The sequence below is a fragment of the Anopheles cruzii genome, chromosome 3, assembly GCF_943734635.1.
Source record: "Anopheles cruzii chromosome 3, idAnoCruzAS_RS32_06, whole genome shotgun sequence".
Lineage (NCBI taxonomy): Eukaryota > Metazoa > Arthropoda > Insecta > Diptera > Culicidae > Anopheles > Anopheles cruzii.
Genome location: NC_069145.1, coordinates 85,665,810 through 85,693,158, shown reverse-complemented (window position 1 = coordinate 85,693,158; position 27,349 = coordinate 85,665,810). Strand labels below are relative to the sequence as shown.

Below are 27,349 nucleotides of genomic sequence, written 5' to 3'. Positions count from 1 at the left end.
ACGCGTCTGTCAGGACGCGGAGGACGGAGCGCATGGCGCAACGTTCCCTTTCGACGTGGTGAACGTGGCGAAAAGCGGATGAAAAGCAACCGGAAAAGATACCGAAACTAGCCCCGCAGTGCTGTTGAGCAAGGGCTCTTCGTCAACGGCAAATTAGCCGGACGATACAGGGCCAGAAACAGGATGCTACGGGATGAAACAATCATTTTTACTTGACGGCTGACGGCAGCTACGTAGAGCATAATGTTGAGTCTAGGACGAAGTTGGCCAGCAAAACGCCCGTAGGCACTGGTAATTGAATAGAAGATAACAGGCAAAATAATCGTTCGTTTACTATGAAGCAGGTCATATTAAAACTTTTGTACTACGCAATCCATCGCCCAACCCAGTAGCTGATAAGGCCTAATTACTTACAGTGACCCGAAAGGAATGTTCTCCGTCAAGTTCATCTAAAAACATATCAACAACACACACGTTGAGGTTGACCGTTCCATTGAAACGACAAATGAAAAGTGATAACACCAAGAAAGCGGGCATCAAAAAACGACTCATTCCTCAATGAAACGGGGTCCGAAGATTCGCAGGCTTATCTCTTAAAACGCTTTCTAACGTACAGTCACCCGAAGAACTTCTTCGGACATTTTAAAGCACTCCCATTAATCTGTTTATTTGCGTTCGACCGCAAGAGGCAATAAAACACCCGAATGCGGGCAGCCATCGCCCCTTAGCGCGGTCGATCACCGGAAAGAACAACCGGATCGGTAAGGATCGTTTCGATTGCGATCATTAAAATAATAACGATGACTTGGCATGGCGGTGGCGGTGGCCAGAGGCAGCGATCTTCTCGTTGTTTTAAAGAACCGGCACCGGTCGGACGCACACACACACACTCATCGAAACAGCACCACATCCTGTTGTTATGATTGCGAAAGTGAAACGCACTTTACCGGGAGGTCTCAGACCTCGCTGCCCAAGACGAGACCCCCAGAATCCCGACCAGTCGTGCGGTGGTGCCAGGAAGCCGCCGCTCGTCGATTGTTTCGCCCGCCGTTTCCGTCTTCTCGCACCGCGCGCGGCTACTTAGATACATCCGGGGGGCAAAACGCGTACGCAGCATCCAACAACCCGACGACGGGCGGCACCATTCGGTTGATCTTGTTTCGCACCGGGCCCGGCAAAGGATCTCAAAAGGGTGGCACCACAGCGACCCGCATCGCATCGCAATCGAGCCCCGGCCGGTCGCCCCACCTAAAAATGCAGTCTGGAACCGGCGATGAAGTTGGGTTTAAGGTTTTACACTTTCGCGCCGCATTCCGACGCCTCTTGCCGGCCCCCCTCGGCCGGATTCCATTAAATTGTCCGCGCCATCATGTCATCAGAGCAAATCTTGGCAGATGAAAAAGAGTGCCGTAAACTTACACTTCTTCCCTTTCACTGTTTATGTCTGCTGCAGCCGGAAATGCCGGGCGAGTTCAGCCAACTCGTCGATTAAGCGATCTCGAGAACCAGCTCCAGCTCCGGACAGAAAGCGGATCCTTTAATGAAGGCAACAATTTCATGTCGTTCGGGAGAAAGGTTTGTTTTTGCAGTCGATCAATTCGATACAACGAAAACAGTTTCCACGAAAAAGTGGACCACAAATGGCGTGGCAAATTGGCGGCCCAGAAGATGCGAGAGTCGAGAAGAAGGCAAATCAATCTCTCTGTGCCAAAGCTGGCAAAGTTCAAATACCACGACATGACGACAAAGGTTGTGATCTTTAATTAAAGAAAATTTGCAGCTGCTCGTAAATTTGCAAACCAGCTAATGAACGAGAACTTGATTACTTGTCTCAAGAAGATTGCCTCGGACAATCTCCCGTCGCTTATGAAATATGTCTTCTTTATTAGCAGCGTCTTCTCGAGCGGTGCATTCGGACGCGGCAGATGCAAAACAAGACTGATAAGCAAGCAAGGGTATTTTTTGTGCTGTTATCTCCGCGGCAAACACAGCCCTGTCCGATCGTGCACAGTAAAGACGACGGAACACTGTGCACTATCGGAACGCGCGGCCTTTGCTTGATAAAGCCAAAAATCGTTCATAAGCGACCGAACCGACCGACCGACTGTTTATGAATGAAATCGAGACAAATGGTCCCTTATCGTTTCGTTTTATTTATTCTCCGTTACGGAGGAAGTGAATCGTAAACCACTGTCAAGACATCCTGTAAGATTATTTCTAAGAAAAAGCACTGCTAAAAAAGTACCAAAGCTTTCTACACCGGAAGTGGAAGCAAATCGAATGCACAAAAGAACTACAAGTCAGTGAGACAGTGAAGAAACAAGAAAACGCTAAAGAACTACGCAGACAAACCAAGATGACAAGTAACATGAGAAGATTAAATAAAAAGACCGTATGCTACCGAAGAATCCAACTCGCACGAGACAGAAAGTACGAAACGAAGAACTAAACAACGTAAAAGACGAAACAAGAGCCACTACACTGCAAACTAACACAGTAAAGCAACAAAACCAGACAGATACACAAGAGGAAAACCGAAACACAACAAACAGACAAAAACAAAACAAAAACAACTATTTACCTTGGTCTTCTTAGCGATCGGATAATGGACGGAGGAAGCTCTGGTTCTATGATACATGCAAAGAGGGCTGACGACTTACCTAAAAGAGAAGAGAAACACGGGAGAAAAATGCACAAAATTAGTAAGAATCTAAAGTAAAGTGCAACAAAACGTCGAAATTGGACGCCGGTGCGCGCCTCGGTCAGAAGTCAGACAACCGGAACAAGTCCACAGCGATATAAATAAAAAACCTGATCTGGATCCCGGGAAAGTGGAAACGGTAGGGCGACGCCCTCCCTACATCATGCCCATGTTCCGACGGGCGAATGGGATGGGGCCTAGCCATTCAAATGTCATTTCCACAATCAAAACGGCCATTGTTCTGACCTCGTTCAACTGGGCGCGCGCTTCCCCCATTTCCGTGGGCTCGGCGGCGGATCGAAGCTTTTTTCGGGGCACATTTGGGCCTGTTTTTCTGGTCCCCATTTCGGTGCCAGTCGAAGGTATGCACCTGTGTGCGCAAGGAGCATGCGACAACAGGGTGGCCAAATGGCCCAAACCGAGCTGGCCTTTTTAGCATGGCCAGACGAGCATGAAATTAAGTGCTCTCGCCAGTGCATTCAGTTTGAAAGTTTAATTGATATTCAAGCTTAAACTCACCGGCAGCATAAATCGTAGAGATTCTTCCAATTAATTTACTATTTAATTTTATACACGATAAAACATTCAAATAACGAGTGGCATTTTGAAACAATCAATTAATGGAAAGAAGTCATCGTTTAAAACAAGTTTTTTGCAGTCTTTTGTGTTCGCTGCACCCATAAATAAAATAGGCAAAGGTTGTTAAATTGACAGCCAAATTGAAGGTATCACAAGCCGGTAACGTTGACGGTACACCGTCGGGCTTATGAGCCACTGCTTGTCATCTTTACAGTCGCGGCCAATTGGGGTAATGATGGTGGAAATATGGTCCCCCGTTGGCGCATGCACCTGTGCGTCATTATCCCACGACAGCCTGTCTGTCTGCATCCGTTGCTATCCGGACCGAGTAAATACACAGCAGCAGCAGCGCCCGGCCGGCCGGCTGATAACAACATTTCCTGCATCCTCAATACATTTTTTTTCCTCTTCTCGCTCTCCGGTGGTTGGTTATGGCATCGCGACCCATCAGTCACCGGTAAGGGGAGACAGACGAAACGCTGTGCTGAACAAAACACCCAATACCGTCCCCGCCAGCACATTGCCCGCCGGTAGCCCAGAATTGCATCGAGTTAATTGCAAACGTTGCATAACCCCCCCACGACCGACATGTCGATGCCAACACCTCTGACTGATTGACGACGGCGACGATGGGGACGGCGGCATCTGCACCACGGGGCGCGCTGTTATGCTACTGCCACTGATACGGCCCCACCTTGCTCCGCTGCTGGCCGGGGTTTGGTAGGTGTAAGTGTTGTGTAGGTTTTTTGGAGCGTTCGCAGAGCAGAGTAAATCGATTTGCATAATCTTCATCTCATCATGTGGCGCGGCTCGCATCACCCCCCAAAGCGGCACGTTGTGGCACGCGGAAGAGCACGATCGGCGGCGCTGTTGGCTACATTACACGAACAATACAAATTTTAGCGCACGACCATGGGCTATGCTTCAAAACGGGGTACCATTCTTTCCTTTGCGTTAATGCATCATGCCAAAACTATGCCCGGTTGAGTCACCCTTTTTGCATAAACATGCTTTAGTGCTGCTCAACATGCTCACGGATGGGGCCGTTTTTTTAATTAAACATTTTAGCCACGTAGCCGCCACGTCGACGGACGAAAATTCCTCAATATTTCGTGCGTTTCAATGTTGCGTTTTCATAAAACGCTATTCTCGTGAGCAGAATTTCAAAGCGATTTGCTAACCCTCTATTCGCATACCACACATCGTGGTCAAAACTCCGGAATGGGTTCCTGCTGTCTGGGCCCAGGGGTCGTCGGGTATCTAAATCGCAAGGTCCACGATGCGCACAAGAATCCCTCCGTCGGCCAGCCAGTGTCCGCAGCTGTTGGCAAGTAAGCCCGGGTTGAGTTCACTATTTGTTTGAATACTTTTTCTGTTTGGTTTTGCGCCGACTGGGCGCACCCGAAGTGAAAACATGGGACGAAAACATAAGTCAACATCAGGGGACCCCCGGAGCCATCGGAGAGAAGGCAGCAACCTCTCACCGGGAAAGGAACTATTCCACACATCGCGTGTTTGGAGAACGAGTTAACACCTAAGTAAATAGTCCGGAGTCTAATGTGACAACAACTGCGATAAACGGAACGGACGGAAGCGTGTGCAGAAAATTTCCGGCCGCACATCCCGCACCGTGAGGACGCATACTCGGCGTCGGCGACGTTTCCATTCAGGCCAGGGACAGGAAGCGAACGGCTCACTGGCATTCAGTGGCAGCCCTGGCGAAAAGATTGATAAGGCACTCGATGGTGAGATCGACAGATTTCAGGCCCTTAAACAGTCACCGATAAGTAATTGCGCCGGCCGGGGGGGTGCCGCTGTCGATCGATCACCAAATCGAGAGCGCCATGTTGGCGTCACAACACGCGACGCACGTTATGAGAGTTTTAAGCGGTTTTGCGCACGGTCACCGGACAGGTCCGAGCGTCACCGTCGTCTCACCAAACTATGGACGGATGATCGGAACACCATCCGCCCAAAAAAGGTCGAAAGTCCTGCCACCACGGTGCGATGGCGATGATTGATTGGCTGATTGGCCGTTGAAGGAAAAAATGGCCGGAGCCACGTTAAGGCATGTTGTCGCCAGCTGGGCGGGTTTTGGGCATCGTCGCACCGTGCAATGATAGTTTGCGGAGAGTTACCCACCCGACCGTAGGTTGCATCGCGTTCCTTGCCCACTATCGTCCACAAGGCCACTACTCTGTAATCGATAGCTGGTGTACTCGATGAGCTCAGTATTTTATTGGCATCGTTTTATCGTTACAAGGTTAGGTGTTGTGTGATACCAGTCTGGCCGTTCACACGCTATTTTGTACCAACACGGTCATATAGACATCCCTCAACACCGCGACGCACCCAAACAGACTAAATATTGGACTAATCACCCTTAAGGAGCTCGTCTTTATGTCCCTCCGTCAAGGGATGAGAAGAAGTACAGTACAGCGTCGTGCCGTATTTGTTTGGTAAACATCCAGCCCACAACCGCCCCGAACCGCTCTCCGGGGACTCGTCTGACCATTGATGTTCCCCTCTTTAGTGGTCCGAGGGGCCAACGATAAGGGAACACACCACACGCGCGAGAAATGTGTTGACTTTTCTGTGGCACCCTCCGCCGTGATCCATTTCCGCCGGCGCGTAACATTTTAATTTCCCTCTAACACCTCTCGCCCTGGGACGTCCCACCCGGGCGTTGTGACCCCGCGCACGTCGACATTTTAAGATAAACTGCCCGCAACGAAGTAGTAATGACTCTTTCGATACCGCACACACCCGTGCACGTGCGCATAATTGCGATCCATCACGAGGGTTGTTCCGACGGACGAATCCTGCACCACCGCTGCTCCTCGGGGAGTCTCAGAAAAGACGATAAACGGGCGTCGTGCAATAATGTTTTCCTCATAACTGGTGCCCCGAAGGGAAACAACCACAACGGCTGATAATCTAATCGAAAAGGTTTCCCCTCGTCGACTCGTTATCGGAATGAAGTAGTCAGCAAAATCGGGGTGACTGTCAACTACTCGGCCAGACCAGGCCAACATCTGCAGCATTCGTCTGCGAACCGGGGATTATCGGCAGATGTGAAAGAAACACATTTTCCGGCCAATTTCCGATCGGCCCCCGGCGGCGACGGGGCTCTTATCGACCAACCAGAAACCCCGTCAACTCTCGCGGGAGGACATTTCAGCAACCGAAACCTCTCACTTTCGCCAATCGACCCCACATTGTTTTATGACCCGCCAACGGGAGGCCCTTGAGAAGTGCAACCGTGACGATTTATGATGCCTCGCCAAGGTTGCGCTCCACGACGACGAAACACAACGACTCAGCCGAACCCCAAAACTCAACGGCACCGTGTGCGCGGCCAAATATGGGTGTCAAAAAGATGGGCTCTTTTTGCTGACCACCAACGGCAGCGTCACCGTCACCAGCAAAACACTACATTTCTCCATTCCGACCGAAGCCAGGTGAAAGGTGACAACAACCCTCCGGTTCGCCAGTTACGCCTGTTTGTAAGGCTTGGGCGACAGACAAAACAACAGTCACAACCATAAGCTACTGTCGCCCCCGGCCACAGGTCTTCCGAGGGCCACAAGGCGGCCAACACCCCAATCGTGACCGCGAAGGTCGTTCGAAAAATGTCGAAAAAATGCGCTTCCATCGCTACATGCCCCATCCGGGGTGTGGAGTGGACGCGAATGGACTGTCAACAACGACGAACGACAACCAAGAAAAAGTAGTAAATGGTGCCCCGCAACAACAGGTGGCTTTCTTCCCGGCCAAGTCTGCCAAACGAAGGCTCTTTCATTTAGTTTTCGGCCAGCTTTCTTTTTTCGCCGTCGCCGAATTCGGTGTCCGGTTTGGGGAGACCTGCCAATGCAACGTCAGCTGCGTTCTGCCACGCTTATTAAGCTGTTTCTTTGGCGTTTCAGTTTTGGGCCACAAACAGGCCACTGGTGGTACCCGCCAATTAGTAAGGTAACCAATCATCGGGAGCGGAAAAAAGGCCGATTGTCAACCGATGCAAATATGTCGTCGCGTCGATCCACGGCCCGACCGAAAGAATGTCAATGTCAGGTGGAAATGTTGGGGCGCGCTGGAACAATAACAACAACAGCGGACGGAATCGACAGCAGCAGCCGCCATTCGCAGTTCAGGTTTCGACAGCGCCAAGGTAGCCTGGCGACGAACCTTGACGTACGCGAGGCTGTGGACAACCTTAAGAGATGTAAATTCAAATGCATTAGCAACAATGGCTAATTAATAGTTACAGGAATTAGTGAGATTATCTTAACGACGCGTCCAAAACCCTGCTTTCGAGACACTGTGGCGTTGATGGTTGTGTGCAAAAGATGAGTTGGTCACTCTCTTCTTCCCGCCGGTGCTAGGAATGCTGCCAACCGTCCCATCGAGGGAACCATTCAAGACCCAATTCAAAGCGATCCCGGATTGGGATCCTTCCGAAAGCAGTGTGTGGAAGATAAAAACGTGTCCGCCGACCGGCTTTGTTCACTTTCCGGTCGTTTTCTTCTCAAATTTCTACTCCGAGGCACCGTAACGGTCCTGGCCTGGCACAGCAAGCGGACGCACAATCCGGGACGCAAACTGCTGCTCCGATGAAGCGGAGATGAGGGTTACAGAAATTGCAGGTACTGGTGTTGCCGTATGGCAAATGGCCTGCCGACCCGGGCCCGAGACCCTGCGCTGCCCAGCATCTCATGGGTGGTTCCGAGCACCGGGGCCAAACATTGTGCGTCTTTGTGACACCCCATCGGGGCAGGGTGTCGAAAAACGCACGCTCTTGCATTGCACATTAAAAACTCGACCACTTTGCCCGATTGAATTGAAAAGCAAGACCGCCGTTCCATTAGCAGCAAGCAGTACTTCAAGATTGGATGCCATTCCGTTGGACGACATTTCCTAATTCCTCTCCGGAGCGCAGAGGTTTTCAATTTCAAAGCCGAATCTTTCCAGAAGGGTCGCTCTTTTCTTGGTGCAGCAAGACGGAGACCATAATTTCACTGACAACCGTTTTCTGTTTACTTTCGAAGAAAAGGCAGTTGGTTTCACGGCGGCCAATGTGTTTTCTTGTGTCGATCTCTTTTTATTGCTTCACGCAAATTCTTCCTTGCCGTCAGTTCCGGCACGGCGGTAGATTGAATGGGACTGTGTCTTCGGTTTCGAAGACAATTTTTATGATGGAACGCCAGCACTCGTAAGAAATCCCATCACTCAGTGGGCGATATTGAACTCATCTCTTGATGGAAAACGAAACCATCGCAGGACCGCCCCGGGATGCATTCATCGAACAGCCGCCAACATGGGCTACAATTCATGCCACACATTTGCTGTGCCGAGAAGAGGAAGGACATAAAAAAGGGTTCGTGCAAAAGAGGACCATTCACACTCACACACGGCCGCGCCCGCTTTGGGATGATTAAAGAAACTCCGACACATGTTGTTGGAACATCCGCAAACGACAGCCCGTGGTGCAGCGGCCCACAGCATGACGCTGCTGCTGCTGCTGCTACGTGGCTTGTCTGCACCATCCGGAGAGGCCGAAAAAAATAGCTATGACACGACGGAGTTCCATTTCGCTGCAAACGGCCCAACCCAGAAGCGCCAAATTAGAACCAGCTGCTGCCAGTGGCTCCGAGGAATGATCATTTGGAACCGCTTCCTGTTCGGTGTGTTCGGGCAACGAAACACCATTTTGCAAACGTGGCAAATATGTGTAACGGGACCCAGAGCGTAATCACCGCCGCGGCCGGGAACGTGAGGCACGAGCAGACATTTTTTATTCTTCATTAACGAAAAACGTTTCGCCAATCGACAGTCGGCACGAGCTACAGAGGCTTGACAAAACAAAAAAAAACCGTGGAGTACAAAGTATTATCTATCCAACATACAAGCGCGCGCTCGTGTGCGTCATGAGTCCTCGTGGCCACGGGCCGTGGTCATGCAGAGCATCATGCGCAAAGTCATAGCTTCGCGTCACGTACCCATCGGTTCATGTTTCGAATGGCTAATCACCCAGCACACATTCCAGTACATGCGATAGGGCCGGGTTTTTCTTCGGACATTTATCAAAATAATCAGACCATTTTCATCTGCGCAAACGGCACGCAAAGAACCGACTGATTCGACACGCATACGCAGCGCTGCCCGCTGGAATATAAAATGAAGGCCATCGATTTGGCCACGTTTTATGCTCGCCGCGCACACTCAGCAAACCCCCTTAGAGAGTCACGCGGCAGACTTACTGGCTTCTGGGGCCCGCCACACCGATATGACTGACTGACTGACTGATTGGTGCCCGCGCCGCACTTATGCAAATACCCAGAAATAAACGGCACCCAAACGGAGCTTAAATATTACGCGAACCACAACCACCTCCTGCTGCGGCTGCTGCTGCCATGCATGGCCTCGAACGCGCAACAACCGCCGCCGCGACAGCCCTTCCGGTTTAGCTGTGTGACCGAGCGACACTTCAAGTGCTGACGCTGTCAAATATCAGCTCTCTTGAGGAGCCCCGGGCTCGGGGGTCCAGAGGGTTTCTTGCATAAAGGGTAAGCAAGCAAGGAAGGGAATGCACGGACAATGTTAACTACCACCACAACCGAGTACCGGCCGAACACACACACACACGCGGCCCAGCATAGGCATAGTTATCGGGTTTCATGCTGTGGGAGCATATCGCAGCAGCGGCGGCCGTGGGACACTCAACCCTGGCCCGGAGTGGCTCGCTTACACTCCAAGAACGACGGCTGCGTGTGTGTTGGTTGCGCAATAATCTAATTGAAGTGAAGTTATTTCACGCTGCAACGCAGCACCCGCATGTGGTGCGGCCATGTGCGTAAGCGGCCAAATAGTGCTACAGCAAAAACATACGGACCCTACTGATTTCCGATTGATCGCCGGCGGGGTTAAGGAATACTTTCGACCAATTGTTGTACAATAAATTCATTTCCTATTTGGTTTAGTCGACCGATAAAGAAAAACGATAAAATTGGTTGGACCATAAATATTAGGTTGGGGAAAAAGTAATCCATTATTTTCGAGGTAGGCGACTTTTGTGATCGATATCTCGTGAAGTATCGATCGTACAGTTCAAGGTTCGTTTTAAAGCTGATACTTTACACTTTAAAAAATGTTTTCACGTTTTTTTGTTTGTTCCATTTGTTTGTTCGATAATATGAGAATATGAAGCAGCTAAACCGATGGTCACGCCAGGACTCACGGCCAGGAAGGTTCTACTGGGTTTATGGTGGGACTTGAGAGGAATCGTTTATTATGAGTTGCTTCCGTTGCTGCCAAACACTAAATTCAGATCTCTACTGTCGAGAACTGCACCGTTCGAAGCTAGTAATTAACCAGAAACGACCAGAATCGGCCAACGGAAGAGGTTTTGTGTTCCACCAGGATAACGAAATGTTACGAAATGTTTTTAGTGACTCGCCGGAAAGTTCGGAGAGCTTGGTTGGGAAGTTTTAATGCATCCGCCGTATAGTCCGAACCTTGCTCTAAGCGATTGACACCTTTTTCGCGCGTTACAAAATTTACTGAGGGATGAAAAATTGAGATCAAGAAAGGAAATAATGGATTACTTTTTCTCCAACCTAATATCTTTTCACCCTCTTTCGCCCTGTTTCGATAGCGAATTACCTTACGAACAGCCATAAACAAGTTTTCGATGCTTAGCCTTAGCGTTCAATTAGAATTCTACGCCAATGCGCGAGCGCCAACCGGTACACCGGTGGTGCCGTGGCCCCGCCAAAAACGGTAGCACACCCCTTTTGGGGCTAATTATGCATCCATGTACGTCTCTCTCGATCGCGCCCGCCGCGCATGAATGAGACAAATGAGTTCAGTGGCTGTGGAACCCCCCCGGCTGTTTGAACGGTACGGTAGCCCCGGTGGTAAGTGGAAGGCGCTGGTGGTCGGTCATTTGTCGTTTGGAAAATTTACATTAACCATGGCCGTTGTCTGTCTCACAACACGACTCTAGCGCCGTTAGACCGAATGGTTTAGTTTTGTGCTAGAAAAATGATGCCATCTCAAAACATTAAGTCGATGCGGCTAAACACAACCGACACAGACACGTGGCAGTAACTAAAGTGTAACTTAAAACGATGGTAAATAAATTAGTAAAACAGTGGCATCGTGCAACAGAGAAACAAACATGCAAACATTCCACAGAAACATTGTCCCGAGCCCGACGGTTGTCGGTATAAGCAAAAACTGATGCTTGTGAGGGGAGACAGCATAATTAGCACGCGACTCCACAACAAACCGGCCAAGTTACATCACTCACGCCCGGCGCGACTTATATTTCATCATCCGCGTGAATTTATCATCATAAACGCACAAAACCCGATTGCATGATCCCGCGAAGGAATACTATTCCCCTGACACACACGAAGCCGGAGATTTTTGCGCCTAATGTACCATTGTTTCAAGCACAGCATAAACCTTCGCACAAAACAACAACCCGACTGGAGCTACTGGGCCGGCATTCTTCTCACCTTCGGTCACGCGCAGCACATTTGAATTCAGCTGACTAGGCAATAAAGTTGTCGAATTTAATCACGTTGTTGCCACATCAGACAACACCCGGCATCTCTCGCCTACGGCCTCGGGCGCGGTGGCGTTTGTTTAACCACTAGCGCCAGTGCAACGTCCATAAATCCTTCCGCTTCAGGTGTTGGTGCATTATCCGTGTCTTGTAATGCTGTGTCGCCGGGAGAAACCCAAAACGGAATAACGGAATTCGAGTGAATGTGTGCAAACTTTAGCATATTTTTTAAAAAGCCGCTTGTAATGAGGCTCCGAAAAAAATGTTACATGACATGCGAGGTCTTAAATGGCCTCTGAACCCGCTCACTGCGCTCCGGTTTTCACTCATTTTCTTTCCACACCACGCGGCAAACACTCGTGTTACAGCGAACTTGTTAGCATTCCATAGCGGCAGTTGCACGGGCGTAACACAGACCGTTTTCCCGGACAAAGACTGAAGACCTTCTGGCACCCGACCGGACCAACCCTTGCTTGATGGGGGCCAGGAGTGTCGCCCTTTCTTTGCGCGTTGCGCCGGCTAATTTATGTTGCACAATTGTGTTTCCCTCGGCCTGAAGCAGTGAATGGCACTGGCACCAGTCGTTGACAATTGTCGCCAGCGCTCCCAGCGCCCGTCCCATATGAAGGTGCCCTTTCGAGCAACAACAACAACGGCGTCCACAAGAAACAACAAACAACGACGTCGTGGATGAGCAACACTAGGGCTCACTAAGGGGACATGGCTGAAGTTGCTAAAGTGTCTTATTACCGTAATTACCTTCGGTACAACGTTGTGCTTACGCTGCCGGGCGTAATTGACATGAGTTAAGAAAGCATGACGCGTTGTATCTGTATCATGAGTTAAGGATTCATAGCGGCATTCTGTTCATCGTCAAAATGTTTTCGAGAAACAACTTTTGGAAATGAAAAGCTAAAAATCGCGAATATCGACGGCAAAATCGAAGCAGAACGGAAGAGTGCGGCACGCTCGGAAACGGGTTTGTTGTTTTCTTGACGTTGTTTCTAACAACACGAATCCAGGTCAGCATAAGCCGGGCGGGGAATTTCTCCCAATCCAGCCGGCGCGCCCAAACATGATGGCGCACGCACGCGGCGTTTCACTCTTTTCGACACCCCGATAAGCCCCGGCCAGCCCGCCCGGTTGACATACATTCCGCGCGGCCGTTGTTTGCGATACCCAATCATCATCGCCGTCCGCAGATCGGTGGGGGCTGCAGCGTTTATCAGCTATCAAAACGGTAATCAGGCCAGCGCGATGAAAAGCACTGCGCATGATGAGGGAAAGGTTGACCAACCAAGTGGGTGGTGTGCGCCGGACGAGCCGCAGCTGCCCATCGCTCCCGTAAACATCACCCGAAAGCCTCGCTGAACAATTATGTTGCGTTCCGGGCGAATTTCTATTGCACTCGGGAGTGTTCAAAATCCATTGGATGCGCACCGTCGAAGAAGTTTCCCACGCAAACGTATGTCTCCAAGAAACGCTCATCATTCGCCCCGGCGCCGTCTGCTCATCTTCGTTCGGCTGAGGAATGCGAGAGTGAAATTCCCGACGCCGTCCGGGCCGCGGACATTAAAAGGAGCGGTGAGCGCGCAGTTTCGCAAATCATGCAGCGATGGCCTCGTTGCCACTTCCGGCCGGAGCCGGAGAAACATGGCGGCCGGCTGGACGGTGTGTCAAGGGCTGCGACACGATGAAGTGCCCACTAGTTCCACTGTTGGCTCACTCTTCGAGTCTTCCTTCGTCCATTTTCTTGTTTGGTCTTTTGTTGCACCCATCAGAATATGCATTTCTCGCTTGTCACTTTCTCCTTCGTCTGAGACTCCCGCTGCGGAGTCTGCAGTCGGTCTACGCGATAGCCCTAGAGCCTGGACAACTCTTCGGGCAGGGAGCGCGATGGAAATGAGAGCGTATCGAGTCCAACCCAAGGCACCACAGCAGACACACAATGGTTGTCGCTTCTGCTGACTGGCACTTTTTATCGGACACCACTCCGGTCTCCGGGTCGGAGAGGCTTGAGGCTCCAGACGGACCTCACCCTTCTATAGGAGGGCAATGGAACGACAGCCAGGGAGAAAGCCGTCTGTCTGGATGACAGAAGAATGTTTGTCGTCAGGCAGATCGAGCAAAGTTCGTGCGAGATGCGCTTCCGGGCTGCGGTGACAAAGTTTTACCGGCGTCAGCGCAATGCTTCCGACACTTCCGAAACATGCCACGCCATTTTCAACCCGCAACTGCTTCCGTGCGTGGCATGTGACAGCGGCAGAGTCTTCTTCCGTTCCATTTCCATCGCGTAACAGCTCAATGGACTCATCGTGGAGCTCATCTAATGACTCCACCGGGGAGTTCCATCTTCTTCCCGTCATCTTTATTACTTTTGGGCTACGGAATTGGGTCAATCATTTGGCGCTTAATCTTCATTTGCCGTCTCGAGCTCGTCCAGCGCTTGGACGTCGTGCCGTAATAAATACCCATTGGACCTGACGGGGTCGTCCAAAAAAAGGCCACTTCTCAAGACACGTGCGTCCTGTGCATCTTATCAATTGAATGATGATGAATTATCACCAAAAAGGGGAGCGCAGCAACATTCACAGCATCGTGCTGTTGCGGTCAACTGCGAACGGAGCTGGGATCACTGTAACGGCCCCGATTCTCGCTACCACAACACGGACTGACCTCCGGAAATCGCCGGCACCGTCAGTGCTATCTTGCGCAAAGCGCTTTTTCGTTTGAACCATCTTGCCGTTTATTCCCACCATTGAAAATGCGACACAATTGGTTTACGGGTCCTTTTGAAGATCAAGAAAGCAGACATGCGTTGTGCGTTGGTCGCTTATGTTTATGGTTTACGGCTTAACGGAGACAGTCCTTTTTCGAGGACGAACGCCCGTTGAGGGCACATCCATCAAAGTGTGGCTCACACAAACCTTCAGGAAAACGGCGACTCGGCGACTTGGCACTCAGCAATCAATTGACTTTGACTGATGATGATGGCTGCGGTTTGTGGGCTTTGTCGCCAGGGTCTCTGTTAAGGGAGTATTGCATTCGCGGAATGCCCCAGCGTGGTCGATTGAAGCAAAAATCCGTATTGCACAAGACTTTTGTTTTCCACATTTTAATACAAATCGCGTTATTCCTTTCACATCCTGTCAAATTTACGATATGCTTGAAATGAAAGTGTATTCCTGTGTTTCGTTGGAAGATGCGCCTCAACATATTTCCTATCAGCCCGTGGCAAACAATTCCCTAATATTAAATACATATTGTACCAGGCTAATCCTTATATAATCGAGCGCAACAGCAGCCGAGAATGGAATGTGTTGTTGCCCACACTGCCCTAGAATTAGGTGATTTTCATCTATGAAATCTGTAATGCGCCACGCAACTGGCTCCTGTTCGGCGATCGGTCTCGTTCTTCGGGTCCCGCGATCGATCGAGCATGACCAAGCTGCCGTAACGAGGGTGCGTTAAGCCGGACAATAAACCCAACATACACAGGCTCTCAACAAACCCATTCCCATCCTCGATGGTCGGCCGTTCGTTACTCAATTCATCGGCCCGCCACAGACCGAACTCTTATTATCATCAATTTGCTGCGGCACTTCCGAAATCATTATTCCGGGGCTCCAAACTAGCTTCTGCCAACAAAGCAACAGACAGAAACACTGCTGATGGCCCCCAACATGATCTGAAATTATGTGTCTGCGAAGATCGTTATGTGTGCGCGTTGCGAAAATAGATCATTGACTCGCTCACATTACAAACTTGTGGTCCAACCGATGGCACGTCAAGGGACAGGTTACGGAAGGCCGATTTTAGCCGATCTTCTCCGGTGCTCATCAGCCGCAAATTATTATTCAAGTTCGGCAGCGAATGAAGCCATTTTGAGCCGAAGCCCCGAACCAAAATCGCCGAATTAAGTATGATGATCTTACTTTCGCGGACTTTTAAATTGGTTCGCCCATTTGGCGCATACGCCACACCGACCGACCGACCACAAGAGGGGACGCGCGGCGGCGGTGTAGTTTACATACCCAACCGCGTATCCGATTCACCGTGGCGAAACCGGTACGAAGGGAGCGGAGATTGGGCGATTCATTAGCGCGAGGCGCTGCTGCGCGCGATCATTACCCCCTTTGGCGTCTTCGATCATCGCTCTTCGCTAAAGTGTAGCTTTGTGGGTTTTAATTAAAATACAAATGTGCAATCCATTACACAGCAAATCACACAAACGGAGAGGCACGCGACGACCACCCTTGGATTCGATCGATTTTGGACTCACCGCGGCGGCGACGTCCACATTCCGCGGCCAGCGGCTGTATTCGGTAATTTTGTTTCATAAATAAAACAAATTAATGAATCGTTGCGCAGTGCAAAAGGCGGTCTGTGCGAAGGTGGAAACTTTGCACACCGGGCCCGCTGGCCAAAACATGAAATGGATCAAAAATGCAGAAAGAGTAAACAAAGCTCATCAAAATTCCGCCACCTACGCGGCCAAGAGCCATTGGCGTTGGGCGGAGGTGACCACACATGAGCTTGCGGAGCGATGATTCGGCAGGCAGGTGGAATCCGGCCGACGTCACACGCCCCGTGATGGTTACGGCGGATGGGTTGGCCGACGAGCGAAATCGTTGCACACACACACAGACTGTGCTCTGTTCCGGGAGGCGACCAATGTCGAAGCCTCAAATGATGACCTCACGACGCAATCATCCGTCGTGGCCTATGACGCGTGCTTAGCATCGTCGGATCGCACGACTGAGGATCAGTGAGCCATCGTGAGGGGAAATAACCAGGTTGTCATGGCCTTCTGCAGCGTGTTATCGCATGAGCTATAACCTACATCGCCATGAATTATGGCAGAAACAAAGTTGTATTCTCCGCCGATCAACATGTCATTGGAATCGTTGCTGTGACATTGAGACCGGCAGAACCTCGCAGACAACAGACGTCTTCTGCGATGATGCTGTTTCCCATAGCCAGACAACCCATTGCTTTTCCAACAAACGGCATCCCAAACTGATACTTACGTTCACAACATCCGAAGAGTCCGACGATAACCGTTGCTTCACCGGAACACAGAACAGAGCCAGATTTGCGGCGAATGGTGCGCCAATGCGAAGAAGATATGGTTTGGCGAGCTTCGCCTTCTATGTTTTCTGACGCTGCTGGCCACCCGGTTGAATCGTCCCCTTGCCGCGCGCTTCGTTGTTGTTTCGTCTTTTATCGTTTGACGATTTTGGCAACCGGAAAGGCACACGCCGGCCCGCACTCGACACACTTTCTACTGCCGTGGCGAGACACTATCTTTCTTTTTCTTCCCAAACACCTTCACAAAGCGCGTGAAAATCGGAAAAAGCACTCACGGCACGCAAAAAACGGTGAAGAAAATACGACTTTTACGGGAAAACTGATTATTCTTCGAATTTCTTCACTCAACAATGTCGCTGATCACAGTACGCTTGGAGCTTCTTCGAACGGATGCTGCCTGCGTTGCTAAGTGACGCCGAGATGACTGAGGACCGCAGCATCTAACCTCAAACGAGCCACTTCCTCCTCGGAACACGGGCAACTCTGTCGTTGCCGGCAAGCGATATATCCACAATTCCACAATCACAATCTCTCTCACACACACGCGCGCGGCCGTTATCAAGTAATCCAATTTGTCGCCACAATTCCGACCGTAATTTCTATTTGTTTTGTTTACGTACGACGGCACGTTGTATGATCTAAGAGGGAAATGGAGAGAAACATTTAATCGCCTGAAATAAGGTTGTTGTGCGTTGGACCGGGGATCACGGGGTTAAGGGAAAACCACCGCCACAAACTACGGAACCGCGACCTGCGTTTCTTTTTCTTCGTTTGGTTGTGTTGGTTTGTTGGCGCGTTGTTTGTTCGTTTCCTGTTTGACGGGCAGCGAAAATCGATGCATGGAACGGCGCAATCAGCGAAGCCTGCTGTGGCGGATTTTTTGCTACACTTGGGCTTCTTCTAAATGCCGCCGAAAGTGACCCATTGTTACGCTGGGCGCATACGCCTTGTTCACAGACATTTTAAGCATCGCAATTGGTCACCACTTTCGATTAAACATCGGCGCGGTGGTTGATTTTTTATTTTGGTTATTCCGTACAAAACTTCACCGTAAAACGGACCAGGTATTTTGGTAGGTACTTTTTGGTAAATTTCCTTTCGCACGGAAATGCAACAAGTTTACCGACGAGTATGACGCTATTTTGAACACACACACACACGCTTCGGTTCACTTCTCATTCACTCATACCGCGTTTTTGTTGCGTTCGGTGGCAGAAATGTAACAATTAGTTTTTGTTTACCAAACCAACTACCGGCAGCAGACGCAAGCAAACATTTCATCCACAGACACAACTCCCCGTTGGCTCGATTAATAACCTTCACTGCGAAAATGTGAGTAAATCTCGCATGCGTCGAAGTGCGATCGTAACCAACGCCGTTTCGATCGGTTGGTCAGGCGGATTTGAGCGTCACCAGGAACCACGGAAGTAATCCGAAAACTTTTAGCTGCAAATTCTTGATTCTTGGAGCTAAGATAAACATACTTTTTAGAACGATTCTATTTCTAAACAGTGTGGAAATAGTAAAAATTCACTTCAACATCGAAAGCAACAAAACAACCGCACTGAAAACGGCGTCCTTACGCACCTTTAACTTGAATTGCACTTTTCGATCGGACTGACCCGATATTTGATGTTTAGGGAACGGTGAAAAAGGCACACGCACAAAAACGCGTCCGAATACTTTAGTCGAAAAAGGGTTAAAACGCAACGAGCAACACACAACCAAGCTTGAAGTTTTCTTGAACCTTACCTTTCTTAGCCGAAACTGACCATGGCAACTTATACAAATACATACATACTTACGAAGGGACCCGAAGTCTAAACATTACTTACGAAGGGAACCCGAAGCAAAAGTTACTTACGAACGGGAAAGGGACAGCATGACGCTAGAGCGAGATAGTCGATGTTTTTTCTCTTTTCTCTCTGTTCTCTATTCTCTCCCGTTTCTTTGCGCGCTCTCTGGTTTTTCGAGCCGAAGTGTTTCGGTCAACTGTGGCACAAGCAAAATATGAATCTACTGTGGCCCGCTGCGATGACAATTTTGACAGTTGTCAAAAAAAGCACTTGTTGATCGCGATTTGTTTACGTTTACATTCCCGGCGAGACATTCCGTTAGAAAATAAGATCTAATAATTCCACAATACCACAATGTCCATCCACCTAATGTGCCTCACGTCGGATGGGGGTGTGCCCATATATTCGAAGAAACGGGGAGATTGCGAAACCGTAAGTGACGTGGGACAGTGGGTTTCCCTAGCGATCGTGATCTTATCGTTCGAATATGCTTACAGTTACCGTTTTCGACGATTGCCTCACTGAACGGGGTGCACATGTTCTGTAAATCGAAAGGCATCGATTTGCCCATCACCTACCTGGAGGAGAGCGTGGTCATGTGGAAAGAGTACGAAGGTACGATCGTCATGATCGGGATTTCGCGCGACATCACCGAGAAAACGCTGCGCCACCTGCTTGACTACTCCTACCAGGCGATGGTGTTCTGCGTGGGCATTCAGTCGATAAAGAAAATTAAAAATATTGACCGCTTCAAGCGAGAGCTGAAACACTACTACCCGCTCGTGGATCAGCTGCTCGAGGTAGTCGACAGCGACCTTTTCCGGTACGTCGATTGTGTGCTTTGCACCGAGAGCGCGAGCATGCTGGCGAAGCTGAACGAATTCAGTGTCCAGATCGGCTCACCGTTCTGCGCCTTGCTCGTACGCCAGCGAATCGCCTGCGGTACCGAGGGCTGGTGGGATTTGGACGTGATCGATCGGAAGCTGCTCATGCTGCTACTCAACGCGTCCGCCACCATTCAGCAGGATGTGCCCGTTTATTTGCCGAAAAAGTCGCCCAACATCGCGTACCGCTTCATTAGCATTCCACTTACGCAGGGCGTTAGCATTTGTGCATTGTGCGGCGCTGAACCACCGTACGATGTCCTTCAAGGTATCAGCCAGCAGTTCTGGATGGGCGAACTCGACATGCTGATCGCGGCCGAGCAGAACAATGCGAAACATTTCCCATCGTCGATCGAGCTTGATCCACACATTCTGGGCTTTCTGTTGCTTCATCGGGAGCACGCGAAGTACGTTATGTCTCGAGGCGTTACGCAGCCACAGAGCAACACCAGCACGGGAAGTAAACAGCAACGCACCGTCGGTCAGGCTAGTGGAGGAAACGATCGATTGGATATCCTTCGGGCGTTCTTCCACCAATCGGTCGACGTCATGGAGGATACACTGCGCGAGGGTGATCGTGTGATTAACCTGGAACAGTACTGGTGTACGGAGTATCACCAATGCCACGCACTGATCGAGGGCAGCAGCGTCCTGTGCGTTCTCTACACGTCGGCCATCCCAACGCACCTCATGAAGTACGTAATCGACAACGTAGTTTAATTAAAATTGTATAGTTTATTATCATCGGTTACCTTCTTCTGTCCCATTTGCCCTAGTCGGCATATATGCTTCCACCCCTTCACTAGACGTCTACTAATTTTAATCACTTTTGTATGTGAGAGATTGTTTTACACATGTTTCGTTCTTTTCTCTTTCATTTTTGACTAATGTAGGATAGTAACACAAAAAACACTGAACACGTTGATATCGGATAAGGATGTATGCTGGTAGCGCCTACCTCAACGATGAATCGTAAGCATAATGTCTGGGACACAGCGAATGAAGGTTGTTGCAACGATGCTTTGAAGCGGCGAGCCACTTTTCCAGGGCATATTTGCAACATATTAGGCTTACAGTTGACTGAGTTATTACAATGTAATATGCATTATCCGTCCATAGACGTTTCCCGAGAGCGATACTGTGTTTACACAATAAAAGATATTCCAGCTAGTACTGGGGCTAATTTTTTAAATGCTACTTTCTTGTGTGTCAATTACTAGTTTACGGAGTGGAATTTCTGTGCGAACGGAGACGGAGGAAGTGCTAGAGTAGGATAACAAAAAAACAATCGAATCAATTGAATTATTGTCCACGGTCATTGAGTCTACTTCTACTACAGTCCACAAAGGGGACAGTAGAGTATGGAAGAACCGAACTTTCGTCACCATTCGAGGATTACTCGCTTTCGTTGCTAAATTCACTCTTTTGTTCCCTTTTCGTTTCGTTCTGTTTAGTGCATTTCACCAACCCTCAATGTAACAGAAAAGACAGCGATAGTAACAAACAACAGTAGAACAGTTAACAGACAGTTAATGGTAGGTAAATGATCTTTCACTCCTTAAACGATTGCCTATTTCCCAACTCCTAGTTCCTGCTTCCCAGGGGGGAAATACAGCTTTATTTCACAGTGATACGGTTGTTCGAAGGAAGAACTTACAAGAAAGGAAAGTTCTTTTCTACTGCTATGTAGTAATTTTTATACAGACACATCACTTTGTCTCTAACTTGCAACCGGAACTGAAGGAACACACACAAAACGCTGCATCCGTTCATCGGCAGCGATTTGAAGTTACTACCGTTTTAAACTATTTTACATTATTATCACCATGGATTAGTTGTTCATGTCTTTTTTTGCAATCTTGCATCATTGTTTGTGTGCTGTCTTTTGGCTTGGATACCTTAAGTGATGCCTAAATGATCTACAGTACGGGTAAATATTATTGTCATGCGCTAATGTATGTTGGCATTATTAGATACAATTAACCGAAGCCATTGCTTTTCTGGTGGCCATTTTACGTGTTACAAATTGATATTTCGCGTGTCGCCACGTTTGCCTGCTAACAACTCAACTCACGTTTGTTCGTAGCTCATTCCTGGAGAGGAGTCATATTTTACTAAACTGAAAAAGTCAGTCAACGGATTTGTTGGAACCCATAACGAATCGTAACAAACGATGCAATCTACTGTTGGTGAACAATATTTGAACGATTCACCGTACGATTGAAACCCAAATGTCGAATGGCATTCGTTCGCAATTTGGCTGGGAAATTTTTGTATTTCCCAACTGGAAAGAAGTTACTGTAGAAATGAACACTATAAACCCATAAACCAAACAGGATACCACCCCTTTCTGCGTTCTTTATCACGGAATAGGTCCCTCTGGCGTTAGCAGAGGGCAGCAAAGCTTCCACGGACTATTCATATAAGCGTAGTCTTCAAGTGTACGGACCCGGGCTGAAACTCAGTTCAAATTGGGATTCACAATTTGCGCAATACTCGTGTAGGTACCGAAGACGAAGCCCAGTATGCCGCACACCATTATCGTAAGGTCTTTCCACAGGATCCAGTAGTGGCGTCCCAGCCCGTTCGGCCAGAAGGTAACGATTTCGATGATTGGCGGAAAGATGAGTGCGAGCGTTGAGCTGCTGACGGCACCGACAAGCGAAATGACCGCACCGAGGTTTGGCACCATAGCGGCCAACATGAACGTAAACAGGACGAGGGTAACGCGCGTAAGATATTCACCGATCTGTCGCGACTGCACCGTGTGCAGGTGGCGCCTTATGTGCGGCGTAATAACGGACATCGGGACGTAGAACTGCAGCGGGTACGAGAAGAAGATTGCCAGCGCCATCATAATGCGAACCAGCTGGGCAAGGCTGCAAAGAATTGAACCAGATGTTAAACATTCTTTCGCATCGATCCATCCACACCACTCACGACTTACAGTTGATCGCCGGGAAGATTCAAGGTAATACTTCCCTTGACCGCTTCGCCGTACTTCAGGTAACCGAAGAAACCGACTCCCGTGTAGAGGCAGGCAACGATGACCATTCCGGTATTGAGCACGCCTGTCCATCCACCGAAATCCTGCGGTGTGACCATGTTGTTCTCCAGCGGCAACACCATTCCGATGCCTTCGAACGCGTAAATAGCCGTACCGAAGTAGAGCGGCAGCTGTGCCCACGAAGCCGTCGGTTTCACGGTGTTTGTATTCGGAAGGTCCTGCAGCACGTAGTAGAAAGTACACGTAAGACCTGCGGGATGAAAAGAAATGTTCAAAAACCGTCGCACCGACCGATGATGATCGCGTTTCCTTACCGGCTATCGTGAGAACGGTGGCAATGAGCGAAATCGGCGTGATGTACTTCAGATTTCGCACCAAGTTCATCAGCACCATCGGAATGAGCAGCAGCAGCAGGTAGATGCGTGTGTTAAGATCGAAAAAGTAGTGCGCCACAACTTCGCGCAAGTTGGCCGCCACGAAAACAAAGTACACGCAGCAGAAACCGAGCTGCGTGATCACCAAGAACGTGTTGATCAGATTCTTGGCCAGCCGCGAATAGCGCCGCAATCCGACTGGGCCGGATTCGAACGCCCGATGGCACACTTCGTCGAAGCTGAGCGATGGCACCTGTAGCCGGCGGCACAGTTCGTGCGAACATTTGACCAGTATGTGCATGCAGTGTGTGCAGACCACACCCATCAGCAGCGTTCCGAAAAGGCCAACGTAGAGGCCGGCGTTTTTGAATGCGTCCGGCATGGCGAGGATGCCGGAGCCAACGTTACCCTTCAGCAGGTGGATCATGGTATCCAGGTTGGTGGTCGGATGCTCGAGGGTACGGTGCAGCGACGGATCGTACCCGTCCGCCAGTGAGCCATTGGTTTGATCTTCCTTCGCCACCAGACTGTCCGTATCATTGGCCGTGTCCACTATGGTATTTTCTGGCGAACTGCGAAGATCGGGCCGGACCAGCGGATGCTGAGGTTCGTCCGTGCCTGAGCCCATCCCGTCGACCACCGACTGTCCGAGGAGGGGTTCCCGTTCATTTCTCATTTTTCGTGGACCCTTTTCGATATGGGCCAAAAATACAATTAGTAATAATCAAAGTTAATGTACATATGTCAATATTATGTTTTCATCCATATTTCCGAAAAAAGGTTACAATTCTCTACAATGTTGCTTCCATTACGAGCTTACGAGTGCTGAGGGTGTTGAGCAAACCGTGAATGGATCTTTTTGGTGCCTTTAAATCCTTTAATAATAGAAACCTGAATAATTCTTCACCGTTCAAAAATCGACCGCTTAACGTGCCGCTCAAGACGAGGAAGATGTTTCATTTTCTTTCAATTTCATCCTCCGAAGGTTCACCGCATTGCTTGACCCATTGCTTGCGTACCTTCGCGACGGACATAATTAAATTTTCCATCCCCAGCTTTGCGTGTGTTTATTTTTCCTTTCCAACAGAGTCCACAGACGCCAGGGGGAGCAGCGTTACAACGGAGTGGAATTAAAATTTTCCACCACGATTAGACCGACCCGACCGGTAGTGGTTCCGATTCTGCGGTACGAAGGTTTTCTGCTCTGCCATGTCTTTGGGTTATTGCTTTGTTTGGCCTACATAAACAATGGTCCAGCAGCATCCCCACACGGAACGGATGGACATGAAATGGCGATAAGGGCGAGATGTAAATTGCGTTCTCGTGTGCCCTTCTGTGCAACTCCAACCGATTCAGATCACGTGGTCAACTTATGGATTAGAATAGAAAGTGGCCCAACTGGGAGCACGTAAAACGCTTAAACAATACTTTCACAATGTTGAAAGTTGTTCCAAAGGGAAGTGAAGAAAACATATTTAAAACACTCGACATACTGAAGGAATTTTCGAAAGAGAATTTCCGAATGTTTGCCAGAAAATTCAATTTAGGCACAGCGCATGACATGTGTTTACTCGAACCTATGGAACTGCCGCGAGACACGAAAAACGGGAGTTGGTGGCTTTTCTAGCGAGGCAAAGGGAGGGATAGGAACAGATCCTAGCCAGTTTGTGCGTTAAAATTACATTCTTTTTCTTCCTGGCAAGTTTCTGCAATCCTCAGATTCCGATGCCATTCGACCGACGACGGTTGGCATTCTTTCACAGCCAACTTGTACAGTTTATCGTAGTATCCATAGGATGCAACCTTTCGAAAAGTGCGTAAGTAAATATGTATTACCGAAAGAGAAGTAACCATTGAAAGCCGTTTCATCACACACTAAAATAGCTGGCCATACTTCCGGGCTGGAATAGAAACGGAAATGTCGGCAAAAACCGGCCCAAAACTGACAGTCCATTATCGTTAGCACACCAACCGTGCTTCTTCCTTCCCCACCAGAGATCAAAACCTTTCAAAAATGGCGACCAAACTTCTTTAGCACATTTTTTTTGTTCTTTTTTATCACATGATGACACATTCCCCATCACTGCTCCCAAATCATGATTCTCTTCGAAATCCTCTTATTGCTGCTGGTGGTCGAGTTATCATCGTCTGCGTTACTGCCCGATGACCACCACCCTTACCCATCGACGATAGCATCATCTGCCCATGTTTCTATGCCAACGAAGCTCCCTACTTAGTTGAAAAGATCTTCTGTGGGTTGCTCGGAGAACCCCCGTCCGCTTGCGGGTTGGTAAAAAGTGGCATTTCACTCGGCGACATCAAACGGCGATGCCGTCGGCATTTCATTTAAATGTGAAAAATTCATTTCATTTTCCCCGAAGGTGTGTGTGAGGTTTGGAATAAGTAAGATGTCGTCTCATTAACTGGAAACTTATCTGGAACTTTTTATGACGAAAGTGTTATTTTACGTATATAATATTCTAATCTGTTCGGTAAAATTCTTTCGTAACGCAACTACGATAATCAATATCAAATAACAAAAATGTCAACATTGAGTCCCGCGTCAGTTTATAATGGATTTGAGTCGGATATAATGGTGTCAAAGTAATGATAAGGACCTAATTAAAATTTTGTGCTTAAAGCAACACGTGCTTCCTATTTATCATAGAACCGTTCCGGCGCGTCCAGCCTGGAACGGTATCCGGACGCCATACTCTCTATTCACCCTTTGCATGTTCATGTTTCTTGATGACCAGTCTACTTCACCACTAATCCGCTCATTGGTATTCATGTGCGGTCCTGAAGTTGGCCGTTGTCCTGGTCACATTTCCTTATTGCTCACACTGCAAAGGACTTCGACAAGGCATCGCCCCATTCGGTTGAATGGTCATAACTTTCACACTCTGTGTGCTGAGAAACTCTGCAACTTGTCCGTCAAGAGATAAAAAAACCTCACTGACAAAAGATGATGTCCTTTCCGTCGAAAGAATCCCAATCGGGGGTATTCCCGAGCAATTTCAAGTTATGCCTACGGCACGGTTGATAACGAGGGGTCTTATAGGTTTTATAAAGAAGTTTCCGGCTCATTTATTTGGCAGATGCAACCGTCGAAAGATGGACCTTTCAATGAACAGGACAAGAACTTCGACTGATAACGAAGTCAGCTGTTGCTGACGGTTCCCAGAAAATAATCGGTTTTGCTGGTTCGTTCAGGTCAGCTACCAGCCAAACCGTGTAACGCTAAAGTGACCTGTGGCTGACAGGGTCATCATTCAAGACCCACCGCAAAAGCGCACCAAGAATGACGAATCTAAAGAATCTCGAGGCACGGGTAAAGAACAAAACTGAACCTCAAAAACGCAATCAGTAATTAGTGCCATAATCAATTATACGGTTCGGTGTTGTGCAGGCGGTCTCCTGCATTGCCGTTGGGGTGCAGGGAAGGGGACAAATCTGCTAAAGGAAAAACGATGTGAAATCCAGTTGCGAACAGGAAGCATTGCGCATCTCTGTGAGTGTGCATAAACACATACAAACAAAGAAAGTGCACCATAGCAACTAAACTACCAATAAAACTAAAAACTAAAAGTGAAACCAAAAAAACATAAAACAAACTTACAAACAATGTTTCCTTTTGCCGGGAGTGATTACGGTGGGTTCTTCTGAGTATTCGTTTCCGTTTTCAGTCGTGCGTTTCGCCTTCACTTGTGCTGCAATTTATTTCTATCGTGCAAACACGTTATCGCGGTATTTTTTATCGACCACTACGCGGCTGTATTCAGTTAAACAGACGTCCGTCGTGTTTCTCTACGCTACTTGTTAGCGTTGTGTCTACAAATTTTATCACGTCTGCGCCGGTTTCTGCATCCAAGAATATGTCGTTGTTGCTATTGGCAACAAGTGCAAAATCGCACTTCGTCGTGTTTATTGGTTCGACTACAATCACAAGAAAACGAACATAAAAATATAGAAAAGAAGATACAAATAAAACTGATTTTTTTGTTGAGAAAGAAACTGAAAGAAAGGTCACACGTTCCTGTTCCTGTTTAGTTATGTTCATGTATAAATTACATAATATGTTACACGTTTTCCACGGTTCTGTTACATGCGCTTCGCCCCAAAAGGCTAATGCCCTGTGGCCTGCTATAATCGATGAGAAAGGAGGAAGCAAAATAGAACCAACAAACGTTCAGCAATGTGGTCGTTCGTTGGGTAAGTCGGTCGCGGGGACAATTTCTCGGCAGCGACCGTGGACACTGAAAAGCCGTTTTTATTAAAAAAAATAGTATCTACCTGTAAGTTAAGCAGTGGCGTGAAATCTTCCATCTTCTAAAGCGCAAAATAGTGT

At 48.8% G+C, this 27,349-nt stretch overlaps 3 protein-coding genes across 3 annotated transcripts in view; 1 reads left to right on the top strand and 2 right to left on the bottom strand.

The window, feature by feature from the left end:
- LOC128273278 (signal-induced proliferation-associated 1-like protein 3) overlaps positions 1 to 2,638 on the bottom strand; it is a 45,451-nt gene extending 42,813 nt beyond the window's left edge. Inside the window, exon 1 of the mRNA XM_053011214.1 lies at positions 2,582 to 2,638. Coding sequence (XP_052867174.1) covers positions 2,582 to 2,638 — 57 coding nt within the window. The remainder of the gene's footprint in view (positions 1 to 2,581) is intronic.
- Positions 2,639 to 19,087: 16,449 nt separating this feature from the next.
- Positions 19,088 to 20,571, top strand: LOC128272621 (protein fuzzy homolog). The gene is made up of 3 exons (XM_053010458.1): positions 19,088 to 19,168; positions 19,234 to 20,315; positions 20,514 to 20,571. The coding sequence occupies exons 1-3, from the start codon at positions 19,091 to 19,093 to the stop codon at positions 20,569 to 20,571; spliced, it is 1,218 nt and encodes a 405-aa protein (XP_052866418.1). The 5' UTR covers positions 19,088 to 19,090.
- Positions 20,572 to 22,081: 1,510 nt separating this feature from the next.
- Positions 22,082 to 27,327, bottom strand: LOC128271910 (proton-coupled amino acid transporter-like protein pathetic). Its single transcript, XM_053009590.1, has 4 exons — positions 27,295 to 27,327; positions 22,942 to 23,689; positions 22,568 to 22,877; positions 22,082 to 22,499 (listed from the first exon to the last, which is right to left on the bottom strand). Exons 1-4 carry the CDS (start codon positions 27,325 to 27,327, stop codon positions 22,082 to 22,084), a joined length of 1,509 nt encoding a protein of 502 aa, XP_052865550.1.
- Positions 27,328 to 27,349: the final 22 nt, after the last annotated feature.